The following is an 18,726-nucleotide window of genomic DNA, read 5'->3' on the forward strand; positions in this document are numbered from 1 at the left end:
TTAATCTACGCCGAATATTTCTAAGATCCATCATATTTTATATTACATTATCCTGAATATCATTGAGTGCATTTTGTTGCATAATCACATTTCAAACATACAGAACTAATCGCAGTTATAGACCCATGAGCATATATCTAATAAAATATTAATCAATTTAACTTTCACCACCAGCAGTCAATGCTCCTCCCATCCTCAGGACCAGTAAATTTGTGAGAGTTCTTACATAATACAGAACAAGGTGAGGTGAGGTGAAATTGGGTTTAACGTCATGCTTGAGAATATTTCGCTCATACGACGACGTGCATGCGTGTGTATGTATGTGCGGCTGCTTGTACTAGCCCAGACTGAAGCTGGTTTTATAGTGCTAGCTCAGAGATACCATGCCGCAGTGAAGCATGAATACCCCACTCAGACACACATTATACTGACTCCGAGCCGACCAGTCCTTGTTGTACCCATTAATGCCGAGCGCCAGGCAGGGACCAACAAGTACCATATTTTAACGTCTTTTGGTATGACGCGGTCGGGGATCGAACCCGTGACCTTCCGCTCTCTGGGCGGACGCTCTAACCACTACACCACGGAGGCTGTCTAATACAAAACAAACCTACCACAGTGATCTACAATGGGATGGCCTAGTGTCTAAGGCTTATGAAAACATGAACACAGAACCACAAGGCTCAGAAGCTCATCTGAGAGTTATTGTTAAAATCAGACTGGAATCCTGTAAACGATTCTAAGAGACACGTGTGAGCTTCCGCTCCAAAGTATTTTCTTGGGCTGCAAACAAATCTACTATGAGTGAGTGAGTTAGGTTTAATGCCACACTCAGCAATATTTCAGCTATATATATGGCAGCGGTCTGTAAATAATTGAGTCTGGACCAGACAATCCAGTGATCAACAGCATGAGCATCGATCTGCGCAATTGGGAACCAATGACATCTGTCAACCAAGCCAGCGAGCTTGACCACCCGATCCCGTTAGTCTCCGCATACGACATGCATGGGTTAATGAAGGTTCATTCTAACCCGGACCTTCACAGATCAAATCTACTATGAAGCTAATACAATTCAACTACTGAGTACTGAATACAAATATAGTTGCGGGCAACGATGAGGTCTCCTTGGCATTACTTTCTATCTATTGTATCTGAGGGCTAGATATCACCGTCCAAAACGGAGCCAGAACACACGTTTTGACAGGCGAGCGGATCTTCCAAATACAGCCGGGGTCATGTACCTTTTAAGTAGTTCTGGAGAAGAAATAGTTCCCTCTTTAAAAGGCTGTATCTCAGTTGTTCTTGGGTCTACGTTCAAAACAATTAGTGTTCTGGAATCACCAGGACATCATCTACCATACTGGCAGTACGTTTTAGCGACTTGCCCCGAAAATTGTTGGGTATTCGATTGTGCATCTGTACAAGAAATTTGGAAGTGTCGGAACAATTAGTTCTTGAGATATTTGCTGTCAAACGTTGAAATTTTGGAATTAATTTTGAATTATCGCCCCTTTGCTATTGGGCCAAGAGCCTAGAGATTTTTAAGGGGAATATCTACACCTCAGTGCGCATCTGTGAGATTTTTTGTAAGTGATTCGGAGCATTGGTTTAGGAGTTATGTTTGGTACAAAAATCGGAATAATAAATAATAATAATAATAATCCGAACGATTACAATAGGTCTCCTGCCTAGAGGCAAGGAGCCCTAAATATCGGCAAAACAATAACATGTCTGCAGTTAATGCATTTTTCAGTATATTCAGTTAAACAGGAAGAAAATAAATATATATATATATATGACATCTTCTTACAATGTTGACAGCGTTATTGTATGACCAGCAAGTGTAGTAACACTGAGTGGTGACTGTTACCCTGACTTGTGGGAATATATTCCATTTACAATGACTCATTTTCATAAGTAACACTTAAATTCAAGTAAAAACACTCCTTTTCAAAAGGAAATCATGAATATTCGATTCTAGTGATGCGAATAACAAATTGAGTTCAAATCATTTCAATGGAAATCATGAGAAATATAAATGCCAAAAATCTGTAAATAGCAAAAGGCACCATTTCAACATTTGCCCAATATATCTGCCAAGTTCTGTTGAAAGATACCGAACGCTTTTCGAGTTGTGCACCAGAAATGAAGCCCACCCCTCCTTTTTGGGACTAAGTTCGAATCGTTTCCATTGAAACCGAGAAAATAATAAATCACAAAAACCTGCAAATAGCAAAAGGCACCACTTTGGGATCTGCTTCACATATCTGACGAGTTTTGCTGAAAGATATTAAGAAGTTTTCGAGTTGTGCTCCGGAAACGAAACCCACCTCTCCCTTTTGGGAGGTTCTGTTTGATATATCTACCAAGTTCTGTTGAAAAATATTGAACGGTTCTTGAGTTATGCTCCGGAAACGAAGCCCACTCCTCCCTTTTGGGACTAAGTCAGAATCGTTTCCATGGAAACCGGGAAAAATATAAATGCCAAAAATCTGCAAATAGCAAAAGGCACCACTTAAGGGTCTGTTTGATACATCTACCAATTTTTGTTGAAAAATATTGAACGGTTTTTCAGTTATGCTCTGGAAACAAAATGATTGATTGACGGACGGACGAGGCATCGACTATATCCCCCCGCATCATTACATGCCGGGGGGATAAAAATAGAAATAGAAAAAACGTCATTTTCTCATACATACATATTGCCGCTTAATGGGTTTGAAAATAAATTGTAATTGCAAAACTCAGACATGTGGACCCTTGGAAAGTCTCGTAAGCACCAGCACAGGAATGCCACGTGTTGAATGAATGCCACATGGTTCCCTGTTTATAAAGCCCTATACTCGTGCATGCTAACAGTTACAGCACACATTAACAAATATGTAATTATGTGATAATATCTAGATAGTGAACAATTAATGTGAGCGGTAAAAATAATATATGTTGGAATTTACAATGATACCTGGTCATGAGGTGTACGGTGATCATGGTGATAGAATGCCTGTACGGAATTACAAGGTTTGGTGTAAGGTAATTACAAGTATACCGTACGGTTGTCCATGCATCACTAAGAGGAATGAAATGCAAAAACACGTGGTATTCAGACACTAGCTTATTAAACCGATTAGCAGGATCGTAAAGATCATTGGATAAGCTTCATTTTGGTATCTAACAACCTTAAACTGGTTTCAATACTCCGATGCGTGCATTATGAAAACCCGGAACCGTATGCACTTCGCCTACTGGACTCTAAATTGCAGTAACCTACACTACAGCTCCACTTAAACACCTTGTACAGTCCGTTTGAGTCAGAAACGGACCAATGAATTGCAAATTTGATCATTGTACAAAATTGCCACAGAAATATAAATAGTACACATGTTTATCATTTACTAATACCCAACAGCTTTCTTATATATGAAAATTTTCCGGACTCCACCAAAAAAGTTGTTTAACAAACTATCATTAAAAGTTTGACACAGTTCACTTTGTGTTACGTGGGAGGAGTGCAGAGAAAGGGACAGCCAGGTGTTAGAGAAGCACGTGCACAAGTGCCGACAAAGTTATTGATTAATTAATCTGTGCTGTGCCGTCTCCATCCTTTCTCGCACACCTGGCTGACCCTTTCTTTGCACTCCTCCCACGTAACAAATAGTGAACTGTGTAAATTTTAATGATAGTTTGTTAAACAACTTTTTTTTTTTAGGACACAAATTCTGCAAATAAATCACAGAGTTGGTCTGATTATGATCAGCGTTTCATTAAGTATTATATGTTTATTATTTTTCGAGTTAGATTGCAATTCATCGGTCCGTTTTTAAGCCAAACGGACTGTAGTAAGAAATCTAAAACTGATAAACATGTTGCCATCAGTGAAGCATCCTTTGATGATTGCCCAGGTGTTGTACGTATCAACAGGTTATATGTCAGCTGATCAAGTGGAACAAACATTGTCATTCAAAAACAGCTTGAACAATATAACATAGAAACAATAGCTGAGGACAGTTATTCAGCTGTATTTCAGCATAATAAATATTTTCAAAGCACATCTATCCATTGTTGTGGCAGGTAATAAAGAACTTCCACTCACTATTTGTCATATGTGTGGTTCAGATGGACTGTGTTCCTTTCAGATCATCAGTATATAGTGTTGAGTGTGAGTGAGTGAGTTTAGTTTTACGCCACACTCAGTAATATTCCAGCTTCCAGGTATATTATTATTATTATGCTAATATTTGTATAGCGCCAATATCCAGCTCAGCTGCTCAAAGGCGCTTTGTTTTCCCCTTGATCATTGGATGTCAATCTCAAACAGCATATCGTATTATCAATCTCAACTCCCTGAGGATCATGCAACTCTTGCAGCCACTAGGCGCACCGAGATAATGTGGCTTTCTTATCCTTATGAGGTACATGGCAGCGGTCTGTAAATAATCCGAGTCCGGACCAGACAATCCAGTGATCAACAGCATGAGCATCAATTTACGCAATTGGGATACAATGTCGGATGACATGTGTTAACCAAGTCAGCGAGTCTGACCACCCAATACTGTTAGTCGCCTCTTACAACGACCATGGGTTACTGAAGATAGATTCTAAACCGAATCTTCACGGGTCTATAGTGTTTAGAATGATAACAGCATGAATAAACCTTGGATTTAACAAGCTAAAATGACTCCAACCCTTGTAGCACCTCCCCATGCCAAAAGCCCATTACCATGGTTGCAAGATATAACTGTACCTGTAGTGGGGTTGGGACAGGTAGAAATTTTGAACTCAAAGAAGTGGCATTAGGTCATGCTATAAACTCCACAAGTAAGAAACCAAAGGCAGATTGCACTATGCAGAACTGAGCTTTATAGTGAGTGAGTGAGTGAGTTTGGTTTTACCCCGCTTTTAGCAATATTCCAGCAATATCACGGCAGGAGACACCAGAAATGAGCTTCACACATTGTACCCATGTGGGGAGTCGAACGCGGGTCTTCAGCGTGACGAGCGAACGCTTCAAACATCAGGCTAGCCCACCGCCCCTTGAGCTTTATAGGTGGTGGCATGTCTTTTTTGTGAAACACTTGTCTTGTAATGCAATCATCATGACACCTATCAAGTTTGATTTCATAAACTCGAATCGCACACAATTGAGATTTCTTCAGTGAGCATATTATGATTTATTTTTGTCATGGTCATAGAATCGCTTCCTTATAAACAGGAAATTATAATGATTAATGTTATAGTCTACTCTAATAAAGATATCAAAAATAATTATTGACTGAATTGGTTACTTTGTTCATTCAAGGACGAGGCGTGATTTTTTGCCTGGTCATTGTCAAGATGGTTAGTGAAATTATTATAAGCTTTGATTGGTTGAGAGAGACACACCCCTACCTAAATGCACCAGTCAATGAAGAACCATACACAGAATGAACAGATTTTCATGTACTCATTTTCATGATTGAAGAATGAATATAAACTGAGTTTGGTTCATTAGTTCAGTTCAAAGAATTTATGTAATGTATCAGAGCATCAGTTACATGTGATAAGTCATAGGATAAAACGGGTCCAGGTAGTTTATTCTGAAACAGGGTAGTGCAAATGATTTACCCAACCCAGGTACTTGGGTAACAGATCCCAGCTCTAACCCATAGCCTGATCGAGCTGTGCTGTCAATTGTACAACCCCTCTGCTAATTAGACACCATGGTAATTGGACCGAGTAGAGTTTATGTCTCTTATAGCAATATTCCAGCAATATCACAGGGTTCACAATATCATACCTGTGTGGGGACGAGTGATGAGGGTTCACTGAAAGCGGGACGAGTTGACAGACATCAGTGATACCTGTGTGGGGAACAAACCCAGGATCCCGTTTCAGCATGACAAGATAGTGCCTTTTTATGGCAAGCACATGGGTTGCTGAAAATTCTACCCGGATCTTCCGGGTCTCCTGTGTGGGGAAAGTAAGGGCTTCAGCATGGCGAAACGCATTTATATGCATAAAACCATGGTTCTATCATGACAGTCTCAAGTCCAAGTTTGTCAAAGTGACTGTTTATCATACATTCTTGATACATAATGATTTTAAATCATATGTCCAAAATCGTCACTTCACTGATATTATCATGGGACCTTCTATTATCGCGGTAGTTAATGTTGTCGCCATCGGGATTATGAACGGCTACTGACATTTAGTATTTTATATATATTTTCAGTTGACTGATGTTTAATCTTCATTTCTGTCACAAATAATGTGACACATGGTCGCAACTCGTTTAATACCATTGCAGCAATTCCGATTGTCTCGTTTGACCCGGAAATTGAAGCAACTCTCTATTATCGCGGTATTGCTATTTTCTTACTATGGCACGCGGTACAAGCAGATGACACTGTGAAACGTTTACTAAGACAAGTAACGAATCTAAATAGTTTGATCATTAAAAAATATTTAGGAATTTCATTCACATTCGTAATATCATCATGCTTTTAACCCAAACATCAGAATCTTCTATTCATTTGGATACAAGGTAACAATAACGTTACAAAATATTGTTTTTCCGGCTTAAAACGTACCATACAAGTTGCTGCCGTGTGCAGAGTGAAAATGCATAATACGTCACTTCCTGTTATATTTTTAGCACGGAAAATATGCAAATGACCATATAGTTGTCACAGGATTGCTCTTGATGAAGTAAGTTTTGATTCATGCTAGATGTAAGGGCAGTAGGTGTCATACTAGTTTCAAAATGTTCTAGAACTTACTGAAAAGATGAATGCTTTAATATAACTCCGATTACACACAACACACCAATGAAATAAATGACTTTCAAGAGCGATGAATATATTTTTCGTAATTTGCATTTGTAAACAGCCGATGCGGGGCGTGGTGTTTCTGCTTTCCCGATGTTTTCGCGTGCCGCGATAATAGAGTGCCCGCGATAATAGAGAGTCCCAGTATAATAGAAATTTCCATCAATACATTCTTACATCTCATGAGCTACAATTAAGCAGTCTTCAAAGAGGTAGTTTCAAGCGGTTTAATTTACCCCAAAATAAGCACATACAACTATTCTCTGAAAATCTATGTTTACTTTTAGCAGGTAACAGATGGTTACTGCAAGTTAATTAATTAGGACCTTTGCTATTCTTGAAATCTGCCTTCCATAGATGGCAAAATAGTCATTGTGGCTTGTCATTTGTAATTTGTTTATTTATTATGTATTGATATAAACATGGGGATAACGACAAAAAAGTGGGGAAAGAAATGACATGATCTAGTGGATGACAACCACCTGCCGAAAGTGTGCATTGCCCTATCTGGGCTAGATCTAATTTTAGATGCCGATCGTCACTCACAGGACACGTGCAAGCTCCTGTCGATTCAACCCACCTCCAAATATAAATCCCGTGAAAACAAATTTCCGCCGGTGTCTTTTGATGAAGTTCCATATACTGCTAAACATTGTCGTTGTTTGAACTGATGACAACACGTGTATTTAGGAGCGCACTTCTAAAGCCATGATCAGGCGATGCTGTGTTGTGATATATTTCTATCTCATGACAGTGAAAACGTCCTGAGGGGAGATAACTCTTAGATTTTACCTCATTCCCGCTACACCAAAGCTGTCAACATTATATGGTCTCTGCTGTCATGCCCAAAGCTGTCAAGCTAACGCGTTGTATATCCTATTTGTTTGTTTGTTCTGGTGTCCCTCGTCGTGATATTGCTAAAAGCGGTGTAAAACTAAACCTGTCTCACTCGCTCTTACAACGCACATATATTCCGGGGGTCTATTCTACCCCGGGACCGCCTCCGTGGTGTAGTGGTAAGAGCGTCCGCCCGGAGAACGGAAGGTCTAAAAGTAACTAACTAAGCTAACCTATATCTAACCTATATCTAACCTAACCTAACCTATATCTAACCTATATCTAACCTAACCTAACCTATATCTAACCTAACCTAACCGAACCTAACACTAACCTATATCTAACCTAACCTAACAAGTAAAATATGGTACTTGTTGGTCCCTGCCTGGCGCTCGGCATTAATGGGTACAACAAGGACTGGTCGGCTCGGAGTCAGTATAATGTGTCTGAGTGGGGTATTCATGCTTCACTGCGGCATGGTATCTCAGTGGGCTAGCACTATAAAACCAGCTTCAGTCTGGGCTAGTACAAGCAGCCGCACATACACATACACTGACTGACTGACTGACTTTGGTTTTACGCCGCTTTTAGCAATATTCCAGCAACATCACGGCGGGGGACAACAGAAATGGGCGTCACACATTGTGCCCATGTGGGGATTCGAACCCGGGTCTTCGGCGTGACGAGCCAACGCTTTAACCATTAGGCTACCCCACCGCCCCCATACACATACACACGCATGCACGTCGTCATATGAGCGAAATATTCTCAAGCACGACGTTAAACCCAATTTCACCTCACCTATTCTACCCCGGGGTGAGTGAGTAATGTTTTACGCCGCTATAAGCAATATTTCCTGCAATATCACTGGGAGGGACACCAGAAATGAGCTTCATACAATGAGCCCATGTTGGGATTCGAACGTTTTAACCACGTGGTCTAGGATACCCAGCCACCCACTACTCCAGAATCACCACAGGCAGATATGTCTGGGAAAAGGGTACTGGCTATCATCAGTTATAATTAATAACTTATTAATTAATTATGATACTTAATTAGCTATTCACCGATGTGTCTAGCCCGTTCACGACGCGGCGAAAGGGGATCATGGCCATATAAATAGATGTTTTCTCACAACTAACTGTAACAGTTATCGCCGTTTCTTAATTTCTCATGTCAGTCGTGAAATAATATCTATTCATATTATATACTCAGCCGTAAAAAAACGTCAGTACGAATTTCAAAATTAGATAGGCACTGTAATAGGCCATGAGCCAGACAATTTTTTGGTACCACTCAGAGGGACCAAACACTTTTATGTTTTTTAAGTGGTTATGGTGTATATATTAAAAAAGTATGATGGCCACGACGGTTTGGTAGCTCAGACTCAGAACGAGGCTAAAATCAAGATGGCCGCCAAAAACACCCAAAGTTTCAAAAAATGTCAATTCCAAGGTTTAATCATGAGTAGGGAGGTAAAATGGTGCTAACATGATTAAAAAGATTTTATTAATATCAAGTTGTGTTACTTGATACCCTTAAATCACATTTTACCTGGTTTTGTAAGAGTTAAAAATTGTACGTTCAAAAAACCTTTTACAAAACATTTAATTTATTCTGAAGTCACCTCTTTAATTTCAAAGAGTGAGAGCAACTTCAAGTTTCTTAATTTGTGTAGTGATAGTCACTGTTCATCAGCTTCATCAGTGTCACTCTTCAGCATGTCATGGTCCTCGCATACCATGTTGTCACAAGTGTGGTCCCGACACAGTGCATTTCAGTTCATTGGTAAGGTATTGATAACTTGGCGGTTTACAGACTGTTGTGTACTTGCAAGAAATGAACTCAAGAACAACATCTGGAGCAAGAGGTCATGTCATCCAGCAAATCTCTATATGACCATTTTCTTCCACCCATCCATGACCATCTGTTGCCCCTTGAGTTGGATATTAAAGAGCTGTCTTCAGAATAAATTAAATGATAAGTTTTTTTGAAAACGCTCACCCTCGGTCTGCCAGTACGGGGGCGATCATTTGTGGCGTTGGTGGCCCGGAAACGTTCAGCTGCAGCCTGTATATGGTCCGAACGTTGACTTGGAAGTGATTGGCAACGGCTTGTGCAGTGTTCAGCTGGGCCACGTCTCGCACGAACGTTAGCGTGCGCAAAGGGAGCCAGGAACCAGCTTAGTGCAGTGTGGCCAGCTACAAGTCTCCCTAGCGCCTGGTTCCTCTGAGCTGTCGTGAGTCGCGGCATCCTGCTGACGTTGTAATGCGAATGTTTCAACCAGGTTTAGGGGTGCATTTTATAGAGCTGGTCCTTGTGAACAGCACGTGCAGCATGAGTTGCATGAAAAACATGGAGAACACCGTGCCATCTCCGAGATCAGGTTGCGTTTTTGAGACCATTTCCTGAGTTCGATTCTGAGTTTGGGAAGGAATGTCTTTGCTCAGGTAAAGTTGGAGATGTTGTCAAAAATATACAATCAAAACATTAAATGAATTTACAGTTATCCGTTTCTGCGAAGGAAAATTCCAAACTGACGTTTCTTTTGCTGCTTAGTATAGTAACCTCGAATAATTGATTGTGTGAGTGTTACGCGGCGATAACTGTACGCCCAAAGTACTGTCGGAATAGAAAAAAACAACTGTTTTTTCGCATTGATATCTACAATTTATGTAGTTAATATACTAGGCACATAAAGAAACTGTGCATACAAAAATTTAAAATCTAAATTTATCAAACCTGTGTAGACACATGAGGATTTAAACTCAGAGATTAGTGACATGTATCCAACATGCATGCACGCGCCACGTTCCGTGACGTCAGTGGGTTCGTCCTTGAGACGTGCAATACGTTGTTGCACGTGCATTCCGGGAAAGAGAAACAGAGCAAATGAATGCCACACAATACTGTCACTTTGGAAAGCTCAACCCCTGCCCTTGCGATCGTTCAAAAACTTAAACGGCTATTGAAACGCATAGCATGCCAAGGCTCACGTCTGCACAACGTCATGAGGCCATTGGGATGGTCCGTGGGGAATGTCTCAACGACAAGTGGCTGCACATTTCCACTGCCACCGGAACACCATTTCTGCACTGGTGAGATGCTACCAGAACACAAATGACGTCATCGATCGGCCACGTTCTGGACGTCCACGTGTAACAACGCCAAGACAGGACATATGGATAAGGGTGACCCATCTGCGCCACAGGTTTCTGACTGCAGTGATGACTGCCCGAACCATCCCAGGACTTCGCCGTATCCACCCCAACACAGTCGACAACGTTTACGTCATCACGGGATCAGACCACGACGTCCCGCCATACGGCCTATCCTGACACAACGTCATCGACAAGCTCGCCGAATGTGGTGCCGAAATCATGTCCGCAGACCCTTGTTTTGGTGGAGAAATGTTGTTTTTACAGATGAGTCCAGGTTTAACATTTCCCATAGTGATGGACGTCAACGTGCCTATAGACGCGTGGGAGAACGTTATGCACAGGCCTGTGTCTTGGAGAGGAATCGCTTTGGTGGTGGTACCGTGATGATTTGGGGTGGAATAACAGCACGCCAAAGAACTCCTTTGGTGATTGTTCAGGGCAACTTAACTGGTGTGGGCTACAGGGATCAGATTCTTCGACCTGTGGCAATTCCTTTTCTGCAACGTCATGGCCCTAGGTTAACATTCCAACAGGACAATGCCCTCACACGGCAAGGGTTGATATGGATTTCTTGCAACACCACAACGTTGACTTACTGCCTTGGCCTGCAAATTCACCGGATCTCTCCCCGATAGAGCATGTTTGGGACGAGATGGATCGACGTCTACGCCGTCTTCCTCATCCGCCAGATAACGTCCTTGACCTTGCAACAGAACTTGAGAGAATCTGGCATGACATCCCACAAGCCTTCCTTACAGGTTTGATATAGGCTCTATGCGTCGTCGATGCACTGCTGTTCTCAATGCCGATGGTGGACATACCCGTTATTGAGCTTGTGACATGGTCGTTTGATCCCTGTCCCGCTTGTGGACTCGTGACGTCATTGTGATTGACTTTTCAATTGAAATTCTCCCGACTTGTTATGGTCTCATGATCCCTCCATTAAAGTTTATATGTACCTTTGACATTGTTATCGTACTTATCAACTGGGATAATATTTTGACAATGCACAGTTTCTTTATGTGGCTAGTGTATATGAAAATGTGAAATATCTGTTAAACTAAGTTCGGCCTAACTACAGTCTCAGTGGTAGGGAGAAAGGAAATGTAGAAAAAGGACTGAGGAGAGATTAGTGCAGAAATGAGCAATGCAGTTTTTTTCTAAGTCCAAAGCGACTTATTTGGAACAGACCATGGCTTTATGCAAATTAGTGTGCAATGATATTGTATTACAAAGGAAACTTTTTAAATGCCCATTTTAAAATTAAAATTAGCTTCATTATAAACGATAGCTGACGTAAAAAATAATAACTTTAATACTGAAACTATTAAGGATGCAGCTACCATGGAGTCTCACTATCACTATAAAAAGAAACAGGTAAGAGGGGTCGTCTCAAAAGCAAAACCAGGACGGGTGTCGCAGACGGTGGTGGGGGTCGGGCTAGGGGATAGAGATATCCCCTAAGATGAGATAATCCTTAAGGGGAATTAAACTGGGGAAGAAAACGGCATGTCATAACAATTTACAAATAATATCCAGTCCTGTCGATCTTCGGGTGGTCATGTCACCTATATATTTTTAGACATTTAATACGATGGCTGATTTAAGCTTTTATATGGGTATCATACTTTCTTACATATCTCAAAAGAAACCTTATGAAAGAAAGACACGTAAGATGTTAATGAATAAATGAGACATATACAACGCACATGAAAAAGCATAAAATATCTTTGAGATGACCCCTTGTGCCTGTATGCAGCACATGCATGTCATACAAGTTGAGTCGACGGTCCGTCGTCATACCTGGCTGAGCGACCTAATTGCCATCTATAGTCTGATCTATTGTTTTCAGCAGCTATTCGTATTTTTCCTAAGTTTTGCTCGATTTTACGAGTAAACATGCTTTTCTGGATACCCTATTATGCATCCTACTGAACGCTCAGTTAGGCCCATGTGGGTTATTTCGACATATGTACCGAAGACGAAGCTGAACATACAGGTGGATACCGTTGTGTTGGACTATGATGTATCGAACATTTGGTTGTGTCGAAGTAAAAACCGGTCACTGTGTATTCCTTAAAAACAACCATTATGCTGCTGTAGACAGGGGCGGATACAGCTTTTTGAGAAAGGGGTGCACTATAGGTTGTACGGCTCCACGTGCTGTCATCGAAGCCGACGGAGAGCAAACGATGCAGCCAGTTTGATATCTAAATATGTACTGTCATAGACCTTAATTACTGTCGCAGTTGTGGAAGAATATATATGTAACAATGTAAAACATTATGAAGAGAGCGCCGAAAAGCTTTCGTGAGTCCAGTCTCTTCTTATTATGAATATGCGCGTTTGATTACAAACAAAGAGAAAAGTCCGGTCACGTGATATGCAAATTAGCCTGTGGCAGTGATGTTATGTTAAGTCATCGCTGCGCCGGAGTGTGATTTCGAGTAGGGATGGGATCGAAGACCTGTTCTTCACTTGTGCAGGACATAAAAACTCCCTGAGTATGATTATCATTATCATGTCCTGCAGAAATAGCGTGTAAAAGCAAGGCTCTACACATCACCAAGTCACCAGACGCTGTGTGGACAAGCTGATAAATTCCTCCTAACTACGCTCAAACGTCAACCACATATCACTGAAACTAAAACAGGTCTTGATATCATTTCACCTTACTATGGAATACTGAAAGGGGCATTATCGCGGTTTCAACCTTTGAAAACGAGCTGAATATGCGGGGCCAAAACTATTAAGTAAAATGTCGCAATCTGGCATTTCCGACTTATCAAATCTGGTTACAAAAACACGAAATATAGCTCGTGGAAAGAATGTTCCTAAAAGTACTCCATACCTTGCCGCCTATCTTCTCCCTGAAAGTGAGTGAGTTTAGTTTTACGCCGCTTTTAGCATTATTCCAGAAATATCACGACGGGGGACACCAGAGATGGGCTTCGCACATTATACCCATATGGGGAATCGAACCCGGACCTTCGGCGTGACGAGCGAACACATTAACCACTATAGGGTACCCCACCGCCCCTTTTCCCTGAAAGCTGGTAAACCTCCACTCCTGCACGGCTTGCCCTCATATCGCCTACACCTCATATCGCACACACCTCATATCGCCTACACCTCTTATGGCCTACAATAATTATAATGGCCAGTTCTACCATCCCTATCATAATAATGGGTATTACCCAACTGGGTGTTAACATTAAACAAATAGATCTTGTGCACTGTCTGTGTGACATGACTTACTCGTCTACTTACATTAGTATCATTTGATCAACCATACATGTTTTGATTGTATAAACATGACTTACTTATCTTCTTTCTTTGATCAACCATACATGTTTTGATTGTATAAACATGACTTACTTATCTTCTTTCTTTGATCAACCATACATGTTTTCATCGTATAAACTTACTTACCATATTAATTGGGATACTTTGATCAACCATACATATGTGTTTGTAGTATAAACATGACTTACTTGTCTTCTACTTTGATCAACTAAGCTGTTTTGGGTGTTTTTCTGTGTTAGCAAGACCTTCTCATCTCATCTTATTCTTTTTGCAATGTCGTATATAAACCTCTGCAAGTTTCACACGCAGCGTCAAAATGGCAAATCTTCAGAGAGGTGAGTTCGTTACTTCACAGAGAGGCGGTCAACAACTGCTTCATGCTGGATATCGAGGGGTTTCACAATGGACTAAAGAAGAGAATGCCCCGGTCAGAGATGCCCGAATTGAGAGACTAAAGCTACACCTTGCAACTGGACGAAAAACTGTGATGCAGTTTCTAGATGCAGTTGGACACTCAGTGAAATTATATTAATTGCTCATTAGTGGAAGAGACTACTTTCCTAAAGGAAAATAACAACATTTACGTGATGTGCAGTCAACCCTAAATTTATTTTGATAAAGGTGTGGGCGAAATGAAGTGTAGGCGATATGAGGTCGACCTCCTGCACAGCAATTTCAAATCAGCTATCAACAGTTATTTTATACAAACAAGTTCAGACACCCGAGTGGGAACAATATACTCCAATACAAACCCACAATCGGTCGTACCAAGCTCCGTTGCACATGTCAGTGATGAAAATATTTTGGTGAGGGCATTTTGTAACGATGTCGTGTAGACCGAAGCCGGTTTACTCACGAATTTCTACTTGAAAAGGAACCAGACTTTCAAATGTATCCCTTGAGGCGATAGGTTCAACGTCAAGCATAATGTGATTGACTGTATGGACATGCATTGTCCAACAGTAAATTTGTCGTAAGAGGCGATTATTTACAGACCGCCGTCATATAGCTGGAATATTGCTGACTGCGGCGTAAAACTAAACTCACTCACTCACTCCAACAGTAAATTTGAAAGTTCTGTTTTCTGATGTGCGAGCATATCCATAAGTTTTAAATGTGAAAAACGAATTGATTTTTGTCCAAAACTGCTGTGATACTTTTTATCAACTGAGTGATTGAGTTTAGTTTTACGCCGCTTTTGGCAATATCTCGGTCAGGGACACCAGAAATTAGCTTCACACAATGTACCATGTGGGGAATCAAACCAGGGTCACGAGCCGTGACGAGCGAACGCTTTAACCACTAGGCTTCCCCATCGCACCTTTGTCAACTTAGATTATTAAAGATTTGATGTCCCTCTGTGTAACACAGATAGTTCCTGTCGTAATGGAAATATCACCAATCATTGAACTCATTGCTGAGCACTTTGTAAAACTTAGCTACAATCTCGCGCACAACCAACGTCAGTGATAACGTATAACCTGATGGGTGTCGTGCAGGACGCCGAGGCACCATAAGTGAGTGAGTGAGTGAATGAGGTTTTACGCCGCTTGTAGCAATGTTCCAGCAATATCACGACGGAGGACACCAGAAATTGGATTCACACATTGTACCCATATAGAGAATCGAACCCGGACTTTCGTGGTGACGAGCGATCGCATAAACCACGAGGTTACTCCACCACACCCGGCACCGATAGTAAAAATAATTCGAGCGAGGTAGGGAATATTTGCCTGCTGTAGCTGTAAATTATATTGTTAGGCTGAATTAAATTGCTTTTAAATATGACTTGGGTGCATTTAAGTACTAAAACTTTGTAGATGTTAATACCTGTTCTCATTTAAAAATGGCCCGTTACATTGGAGGCCACATGTCCCTGATTACAGTTATGGTTACAAATAAAATGTTTTGTGGATAATCCATACACAGGGTATGCATGCATAAATACATCATAATTATACATTTTCACAATATACAATAACAAATACACCCCCATTCTATTTCTTTGGACATACACAGCAGGCCTTTCAATGTAGGCACATGATGATCGGGGCTGGAAATGTCGTTCCAGTTGCGTAGATCGATAATCATGATGTTCATCACTGGATTGTCAGGCCAGACTCGACTATTTGCAGTCATATAGCTGGAATATTACTGAATGGGGCGTTTACAAAAGTGTAGGAATGTCTTTCGATGACATGAGTTGTTTCAATTCATCACGACGGAGGAATGCAGGGCCGTAGCTTCCATTATAAAAAACAAAGCCAGGGTTTACACATGATTGTTGCTAAGGCCAGGCCAATTGTATTTCTTGTTTTACGGAGTTTTGTCCTCAGAAAACCTAAAGGCAGGAGGGAAAAAATATATATATTTAAAAAATCACCAGTCAAAGTAATATTCCTTTTAAATGCAAAAAGTATTTTACTTTTGGCACTTTATGAAGTGTATATGGGGCAGAAAACTATTGCTCTAAAAAACTCTACTTGTAAGCTTACATTTTTGGCATTGGGATTTTATTTTTTGAGCGGGGAAAATTAACTTCTTTTCTTTTATTATTCTTGAAAAAATACAACAGGCGGATCTGGCCTAAAAAGGTTGTGCAAGCCTTTAATACTGTCTAAATATAAAGCTATTCAACCTATCGGGCTTACACGAAAAAAACTGGCTTGCCACACGCCTAGAATGTAGACTAATATTTCGGAATAAATACTGATGCTATACTTTGGACAAATTAACAAATTCTCTGCTACCAATTAAGTAGTCACACCTATCACACGTGTACATATGAAACTGCCTTACCTTTCCTATAGCGCTGTTTTTGCACATTCAAATTATGCGACAGAATGCGAAATTGTAACAAGCTTCTCTTCATAGCTCATTGATAGTAGACAATGTTCCGGCATTAACGGGGATTTATATGATCTATTGTGAAATAAAATTGGTCTTCAGTAACCCATGGTTGTCAAGCTCACCGACTTGGTTGACACAAGTCAAACACTCCATTAAAGTTAATTTAATGACAGATGCAACTCTGGTCAAAATGGATGGAAATGAACTGCATGTAAACAAAGGATCGCTACGCAAATCGAAATAGTGTTACATGTTTTAGGGTATTTTCTCAATGAAACTAAACCATTCTATCAGAGATGTTTAATTAGTTGTGTAGACTCGTCAAAAATAAAAGAGTTGAGAAATATGTAAATTATATTGAATGGACGGTGCAAGATGTGACGAATCGTCACATTTTTCTGGCCGGTGGCAGAGATACTACGCTGGCTTGCCGCATGGAACTCTGGGTAGGAGAGTGACTCGGAATGTCTGTCAATAAGTCAAGGGTATGGAAGCGTTTCGGTGCCACAATCTAAACTGTTTAACATCCACGTAGTAATACTTCCACCTGCATAGATTACACTTTAATTTACGTATATATCATAATCTATAGGTATCATGTCTTTCTACGTCGACGTGTCATTTCTGAGGTACTATCAGAATATTCACCAACATAATGCAAAGAATCTTCTTCGTATCTTCAAGGTAAATGAAAAAAGTTTCGACTGTGGCCCCAATACGCTTCCACACAAGGCCATTCAGGTTCTTTGCTCTTAAATATACTACAAACAAAAAATATGGGAACACCCTAAAATTTGATAGTCATATATAAACTGAAACGTGGTGAGGCCATTTATACTCTAAGGTAAATGCAACTTTTTGTGTGCTTAATGGGCACTTGAAACGACATTTTGGAACATGCAGTGAAGCAGCTGATTCAATATTCGTTGAGTTTGAGTGAAATGAAACATTGTTAAAAACAGTGAAAAACAAGGGTGCTAAAACACACCAGCACCATGTTTGATTCAAACACCCAAACAGCTTAGTGCATGTGGAAGACAGACTTCCCATGCAGCTTGTGGCAACTGGGCGCAGGCGGTTGTGTATCGGTTCAAAAGGGCTTGGTCCATAACATATCGGTCATCTGCCCTTGATGCTTTTCTGGGTATTCCAGAGCGAGGAGTGTCCTTTACTCTACCAGTGGCCTGGAACCTGTCCCTCAGTCTGTGAATGACAGATGGAGACACCTGAAGACGGAGAGCAACACTTTTTATGGATTCACCATCCTGTAACCATGCAATGGTCCTGCTTCTGTTGCGGGCGCTTAACGGTGTGCGCTACATGTGGCATGGTGAAGAGTATGTGAGGCTTCAATACTGTCTGTAGCTTCTTTTGTCTTCGACATGCACTAAGCTGTTGTGTTTGGGCGTTTGAATCAAACATGGTGCTGGTGTGTTTCACCCTTGTTTTTCGCTGTTTTAAACTATGCTTCATTTCACTCAAACTCAACGAATATTGAATCAGTTGCTTCACTGCATGTTCCAACATGTCGTTTAAAGTGCCCATTAAGCACACAAAAAGTTGCATTTACCTTAGAGTATAAATGACCTCACCACGTTTCAGTTTATATATGACTATCACATTTTAGGGTGTTCCCATATTTTTTGTTTGTAGTATATTTCATGTGTGGTAAGAGTCTTACATAAAGATAAAAAATGAGACCCAGGAGTTTGGCCTCATTTACTGCTTTGACTTGCTTGGAGTTTAACGCTGCACTCGGCAATATT

General features: G+C 40.7%; 1 protein-coding gene across 1 annotated transcript in view; it reads right to left on the reverse strand.

The window, feature by feature from the left end:
* Window positions 1-7,566, reverse strand: part of LOC124267951 (peroxisomal biogenesis factor 3-like) — a 31,080-nt gene extending 23,514 nt beyond the window's left edge. Inside the window, 1 exon segment of the mRNA XM_046702953.1 lies at window positions 7,387-7,566. Within this exon segment, the coding sequence (XP_046558909.1) occupies window positions 7,387-7,459 (73 nt within the window). The 5' untranslated portion in view covers window positions 7,460-7,566.
* Between the last annotated feature and the right edge of the window lie 11,160 nt (window positions 7,567-18,726).

This window comes from Haliotis rubra, unplaced genomic scaffold (assembly GCF_003918875.1).
Source record: "Haliotis rubra isolate DU_JTF1 unplaced genomic scaffold, ASM391887v1 Scf135, whole genome shotgun sequence".
Classification (NCBI taxonomy): Eukaryota; Metazoa; Mollusca; class Gastropoda; order Lepetellida; family Haliotidae; genus Haliotis; species Haliotis rubra.